Here is a 6,906-nt window from a genome sequence, read left to right as displayed (position 1 = left end):
CCCCACCCTCCCAAGCCCCGCCCCCCTGGGGTTCTATTCAAGCCCCGCCCCCCTGGGCGGTGTCTACCCCAAGCCCCACCCCAGGTCTTCCCTGGACCTGCCCCAAGCCCCGCCCCCACACCAAGCCCCGCCCCTCGAGTCTACCCCAAGCCCCGCCCCCGGGCCCGCCCTCCCAAGCCCCGCCCACCACCACTCCTCCATGGAGCAGCCACACCTTTATTGGGGGGGGGAAGGCACTGGTGGCCACTGGGCCAAACTGGAAGGCACTGGGGGGGGGGGGGGGGTCCAAATGTGGGCGGGGCTAAGAGGGCCCCAGGCATGGGGGGGCGTGGTCACGTGACTCCCTGGATCCCCTCCTGGGAGGGAGGAAGGGGGGGGGGAGGGTGGGTTTGGGGACCCCCCTGGGGTGGGGGATGGGGGGGGAGGGGCGGGGGGAGGGGGAGGGGGGGGTCCCCTAAATGCAGCCGCTGTCCCTCAGGCGCGTCACCAGGGAGGGGACGTCCTCCACCCGCTGTCCCCCCCCGCGGGGGGGGGGCTCGGCCAAGCGCAGCACCCGCAGGCGGGGGGGGGTGGGGGGGATGCCCAGGTCCCCTCCCCCCACCACCTCCACGGCTTCTTCTTGGCTTTCTGCGGGGGGGGGGGAGGGGCTCAGGAGGCTGGGACCCCCCCAACCCCCCCTATAGGGACCCAGGACCCCCCAACCCCCCCCTATAGGGCCCCAGGAGCCCCTCCCCCCCCATAGGGGACCCAGGACCCCCCCCAACCCCCCCTATAGGGCCCAGGAGCCCCCTCCCCCCCCCATAGGGACCCAGGAGCCCCTCCCCCCCCCATAGGGGACCCGAGACCCCCCCTCCCCCCCCAGGGGTCCCCAAATTCTGTCCCCTCCCCCCCCCAGGGGACACACCACCCCCCAATAGGGGTCCCAGGACCCCCTCCCCCCCCCCCCCCCCCCGTAGGGGTCTCAGACATTGGGGGGACGACGACTATAGGGAGCAGACACAGGGGTTTGGGGGCAGCCACGAGTTTGGGGGGGGCACCCAGGGCTTGGGGGGGCACCCGGGGGTCTGGGGGGGCCCCCAGGGGGTTTGGGGGGCACCCAGAGGCTTGGGGGGGGCACCCAGAGGTTTGGGGGGGCACCCAGTGGTCTGGGGGGGGACAGGGGCTTGGGGGGGGGGCCCAGGGCGTTTGGGGGGGCACCCAGGGGGTTTGGGGGGGGCACAGTGTTTGGGGGGGGCACCCAGAGGTTTGGGGGCACCCAGGGATTTGGGGGGGCACGCAGGGGGTTGGGGGGGCACCCAGTGGTCTGGGGGGGGGTCAGGGGATGGGGGGGCCCCCAGGGGGTTTGGGGGGGCCCCAGGGCTTTGGGGGGCACGCAGGGGGTTGGGGGGGGCACTAAGGAGTTTGAGGGGGGCACCCAGGGGGTTGGGGGGGGGCACCCAGTGGTCTGGGGGGGGGGTCAGCGGGTGGGGGGGCCCCAAGGGGTTTGGGGGGGGGGCAGGGGTTTGGGGACCCCAGGGCTTTGGGGGGGGGCACGCAGAGGGTTGGGGGGGGCACCCAGTGATCTGGGGGGGGGTCAGCGGGTGGGGGGCCCCAAGGGGGTTGGGGGGGGGGCAGGGGTTTGGAGGCCCCAGCGCTTTGGGGGGGGCACGCAGGGGGTTGGGGGGGGCACCCAGTGGTCGGGGGGGGGGGGTCAGGAGATGGGGGAGCCCCCAGGGGGTTTGGGGGGGGGGGCAGGGGTTTGGAGGGCCCCAGGGCTTTGGGGGGGGGGCACACAGAGGGTTGGGGGGGGCACTAAGGAGTTCGGGGGACCCCCAGGGGGTTGGGGGGGGCCCCCAAGGATTTGGGGGGGCCCCGGGGGGGGGGGGGGGAGGGGGGCGCACCATGATGTTGGGCAGCGTGGCGTAGCGCGGCTCGTTGAGGCGCAGGTCGGCCGTCAGCACCGCCGGCAGCCGCAGCCGCAGCGTCTCCAGACCCCCGTCCACCTCCCGCTCCACCCGCACCGCCCCCTCCTCCAGCGCCACCCGCGAGGCGAAGGTGCCCTGCAAACCAGTAAGGGCTGGGGCGCCTCCCAGTAAGGGCTGGGGCGCTCCCAGTCACGCCGGCAGCCTCCCCCCCTCCCGCCCCAGCGCTCGCCACCCGCTCCCGGTATGGCATCCCCCTCGCCTTGCAGTGGTATCCCGCGCCGCCGCCGTGCCAGCATGAACTGGAGCCTCCCAGTAAGCACTGGGGTCCTCCCAGTATGAAAAGGCGCCCTCCCAGTATGAAAAAGCACCCTCCCGGTGCGAAAAGGGGCCCTCCCAGTGCAAAAAAGGGCCCTCCCGGTACGAAAAAGGGCCCTCCCAGTATGAAAAGGGGCTCTCCCTGTACGAAAAGGGGCCCTCCCGCTAAGCACTGGAGCCCTCCCAGTACAAAAAAAGCTCCTCCCAGTATGAAAAGGGGCTCTTCCAGTATGAACTGGAGCCTCCCACTAAGCACTGGAGCCCCCCCAGTATGAAAAGGGGCCCTTCCAGTATGAACTGGAGCCTCCTGCTAAGCACTGGAGCCCTCCCAGTACAAAAAAAGCTCCTCCCAGTATGAAAAGTGGCCCTTCCAGTATGAACTGGAGCCTCCCACTAAACACTGGAGCCCTCCCAGTACAAAAAAAGCTCCTCCCAGTATGAAAAGTGGCCCTTCCAGTATGAACTGCAGCCTCCCGCTAAGCACTGGGGTCCTCCCAGTATGAAAAAGGGCCTCCCAGTAAGCACTGCAGTCCTCTCACTAAGCACTGGGACCCTCCCAGTATGAACTGGGCCTTCCCAGTAACCACTGAGACATTCCTAGTAAGCGAACTGGGCCCCCCCCCCCCATATGCTCAGCCACTCCACACCCCCACTATCCCATAACCCCCTGCGGCGGGGACGGGGTGGATATATCCCATCACTCCCCGCGGCGGGGGGGTGAGTATATCCCATAATCCCCCGGGCCTGGGGGTGGATAGACCCACCGCCCCCGCGGTAGAGGGTGGATATATCCCATCGTCCCCCGCGGCAGAGGGTGGGTATATCCCAGCGTGCCGCGCGGGCCGGAAGTGGGCGGGGCTCACCTGGGGCCAGTCCAAGATGGCGGCCAAGATCTGCCCCGTCTGGTTACAGTCGTCGTCGATGGCCTGAGGGGGGGGCGGAGAGCACATATAGGCGCTATAGGGGTCCCTATAGGGGACTCCCAGCACCCTATAGGGGCCGCGGGACCCACAGGGGCCTATAGGGGCCGCGGGACACCCCCAGGGCCCTATAAGTGACCTGACCCCCCCCAGGGCCCTATGGGGGCTATAGGGGACCCGAGGCACCCCCCAGGATCTATAGGTGACAGGCGACACCCCCCCCCCAGGGCCCTATGGGGGCTATAGGGGACCCGAGACACACCCCACCCCCACCAGAATCTATGGGGCGCTATAGGGGAGTGTGCTATAGGGGGGTATGGGGGCTCTACAGGGGCTATATGGGGGCTCTATAGGGGCACTATGGGGATGTTATAGAGGTTCCATAGGGGATCTATAGGGATTCCTTATGGGATCTATAGGGGCCTTAATGGGGAGGTTATAGGGGCTCCACAGGAGTTCTATAGGGGCTCCATAGGGTGTCTATAGGGGATCTGTAGGGGCAGTATCGGGAGGTTATAGGGCCTCCACAGAGGCTCTATAGGGCTTCCATAGGGTCTCCATAGCAGCAGTAAGGGGAGGTTATAGGGAGCGCTATAGGGGATCCATAGGGGCACTATGGGGAGGTTATAGGGGATCTATAAAGATTCCATAGGGTCTCCATAGCAGCGCTATAGGGAGGTTATAGGGAGCGCTATAGGGGATCCATAGGGTCTCCACAGGGGCACTACGGGGAGGTTATAGGAGCGCTATAGGGGATCCATAGGGGCACTATGGGGTCTCCACAGGGGCACTATGGGGAGGTTATAGGGATTCCATAGGGGATGCGTAGGGGCGCTGCGGGGAGGCTATAGGGGCTCGGTGCGGGATCTATAGGGGCTCCATAGGGGCTCACCTGCTTGCCCAGCAGCACCAGGTCGGGGCGCAGCCGCCCCACCAGTCCGGCCAGTGCCGCCGCCACCTCCCGCGGCCCCACCGCCGCCCCCTCCCCCACCTCCGCCAGCACCGCCCGGTCGGCGCCGACCGCCAACGCCGTCCGCAGCGTCTCCTGGGGGGGGGCGGGGGGTCACGTGACACACATGGGGGGGGGGGCACAGGCGGATGGGACCCCCCCTGACCCCCCCATAGGGGACCCCCGACCTCCCCTTCCCCCCCTATAGGGGACCCCGGTGTCCCCTCCCCCCCCATAGGGGACCCAGGCATCCATGGGTCATGTGACCCCCTCCCATAGGGGACCCAGGTGTCCCCTCCCCCCACCATAGGGGACCCCCGACCTCCCCCTCCCCCCCCATAGGGGACCCAGGGGTCATGTGACCCCCATCCATAGGGGACACAGGCATCCATGGGTCATGTGACCCCCATCCATAGGGGACCCAGGTGTCCCCTCCCCCCACCATAGGGGACCCCCGACCTCCCCCTCCCCCCCCCATAGGGGACCCCCAACCTCCCCCTCCCCCCCCATAAGGGACCCAGGGGTCATGTGACCCCCATCCATAGGGGACACAGGCATCCATGGGTCACGTGACCCCCTCCCATAGGGAACTCGGGGGTCCGGGAAAGGGACTATAGGGGGGGAACCCAGAGGTTTGGGGGGGCACCCAGGGGTTTGGGGGGGGGGCAGGGGTTTCGGGGGGCACCCAGGGGTTTGGGGGAGGCACCCAGGGGGTTTGGGGGGACCCTGGAGTTTGGGGGGGACACCCAGGGTTTGGGGGGCACCCAGGGGTTTGGGGGGGACCCAGGGGGTTTGGAGGCACCCAGGGGTTGGGGGGGCACAGGGGTTTGGGGGGCACCCAGGGGTTTGGGGGGGCACCCAGGGGTTTGGGGGGGACACCCAGGGTTTGGGGGGCACCCAGAGGTTTGGGGGGGCACTCAGGGGTTTGGGGGGCACCCAGGAGTTGGGGGGGCACCCATTGGTTTGGGGGGGTCCAAGGGGTTTGGGGGCACCCAGGGGTTTGGGGGGACCCTGGAGTTTGGGGGGGACACTCAGGGGTTTGGGGGGCACCCAGGAGTTGGGGGGGCACCCATTGGTTTGGGGGGGTCCAAGGGGTTTGGGGGCACCCAGGGGTTTGGGGGTGTCCCAGGGGGTTTGGGGGCCCCCAGGGGGTTTGGGGGGGCACCCAGGGGTTGGGGGGGCACCCCTGGGTGCTGGGGGGGCACCCAGGGGTTTGGGGGCCCCCAGGGGGTTTGGGGGGGCCCCCAGGGGTTGGGGGGGCACCCCTGGGTGCTGGGGGGGGCTGACCTGGCAGACGCGCGTCCCCACGCTGACGGCGATGACCTCTTTGGCCGCCCCCTTCTCCCGCAGCCGCACCGCCTCCTCCAGCGCGATCTCGCAGAAGGGGTTCAGGGAGTGCTTCACCCCCTGCGTCTGCACCCCCGCGCCGTCCGCCGCCACCCGCACCTGCGGGGGGGCCACCGCGTCGGGGGGGGGCCAGGAGGTGGGGACCCCCCCTAAAAGATGGGGCTCAGGCGCCCCCTCCCCATAGAAAGGACTCGGGAGTTTGGGGGGGAAACGGGAGTTTGGGGTGAGGGGGCAATCCGGGGGTCTGGGGGGGGTCAGGGGTCTTTGGGGGGGGCCATGAGTTCAGATGGGGGGCCCACAACTTCGGGGGGGGGGGCCCAGGAGGTGGGGACCCCCCCTAAAAGATGGGGCTCAGGTGCCCCCTCCCCATAGAAAGGACTCGGGAGCTTGGGGGGGAAACGGGAGTTTGGGGTGAGGGGGCAATCCGGGGGTCTGGGGGGCCCTCGGGGGGTCTTTGGGGGGCCCACAACGTTAGGGGGGGCCCCACAACTTCGGGGGGTGGGCCCAGGAGGTGGGGACCCCCCCTAAAAGATGGGGCTCAGGCGCCTGGACCCCCCCTCCCCATAGAAAGGACTCGGGAGTTTGGGGGGGAAACAGGAGTTTGGGGTGAGGGGGCAATCCGGGGGCCTGGGGGGGGTCAGGGGTCTCTGGGGGGACCCAGGCGTTGGGGGGGACCCCCAGGAGTCTGGGGGGGCCCTCAGGGGGTCTTTGGGGGCACCCAGACGTCCGGGCCCCACACCCAGCCCCACAGCCCCCCCCCCCCATAGGAAGGGCAAAGGGGGTTGGGGGGCACCCAGGAGCTTGGGGGGGGCACCCAGGGGTCTGGGGGGGGGGTCAGGATTTTGGGGGACGCAGGAGTTAGGGGGGGACACACACCCGGGGGCCTGGGGGGGCTGAGGGGGGTCTTTGGGGGGTCTCAGGCGTCCGGGCCCCACACCCGACCCCACAGGCCCCCTCCAGACAAGGCCCGGGGCGGGGGGGGGGGCAGAGTTTCAGGGGGGGTCTCAGGGCTTCAGGGGGGACTCAGGCGACCGGGGGGGCCCTCAGGGCTTCGGGGGGGTCCCGGGGGTCCGGGGGGACCCCAAAGATCCGGGGGGGCCCCCTCCGCCCGGGCGCACCTTGACGGCGTAGTCGATGACCCGCTTCACCCCCACCATCACCCGCAGCGCCGCCATTGCTCCGCCGCCCTCGGCCACGCCCCCCCTCCCACGCACGCCACGCCCCCCACGCACGCTGCGCCCCCGACGCACGCTGCGCCCCCGACGCACGCCACGCACGCCACGCCCCCCTGTGACACAAGCCACGCCCTCCCTCAGCGCACGCCGCGCCCCCTCTGGCACACGCCGCGCCTCCCGCACACAGGCCACGCCCACCGCGCACGTAGGCCACGCCTCCCCCGCACAGGCCACGCCCCTCCCCAGCCGTCGGAGGGGCGGTTCGCCCGCACACGTGGGGGTGTCCCGTCCCTCCC

General features: G+C 70.1%; 1 protein-coding gene across 1 annotated transcript; it reads right to left on the bottom strand.

Moving 5' to 3' along the window:
• Nucleotides 1-217: 217 nt before the first annotated feature.
• Nucleotides 218-6,631, bottom strand: ETFB (electron transfer flavoprotein subunit beta). Its single transcript, XM_082501172.1, is given in 7 exon segments — nt 218-609; nt 612-627; nt 1,881-2,039; nt 3,083-3,145; nt 4,032-4,184; nt 5,376-5,534; nt 6,554-6,631. Coding segments are annotated over 7 exon segments (762 nt in total). The 5' UTR covers nt 6,611-6,631; the 3' UTR covers nt 218-454.
• Between the last annotated feature and the right edge of the window lie 275 nt (nt 6,632-6,906).

This window comes from Vanellus vanellus (assembly GCF_965231255.1).
Source record: "Vanellus vanellus genome assembly, contig: HAP1_SCAFFOLD_1835, whole genome shotgun sequence".
Classification (NCBI taxonomy): Eukaryota; Metazoa; Chordata; class Aves; order Charadriiformes; family Charadriidae; genus Vanellus; species Vanellus vanellus.
Note: the sequence above shows the minus strand (reverse complement) of the source record. Positions and strands in the feature narration are given on the sequence as shown.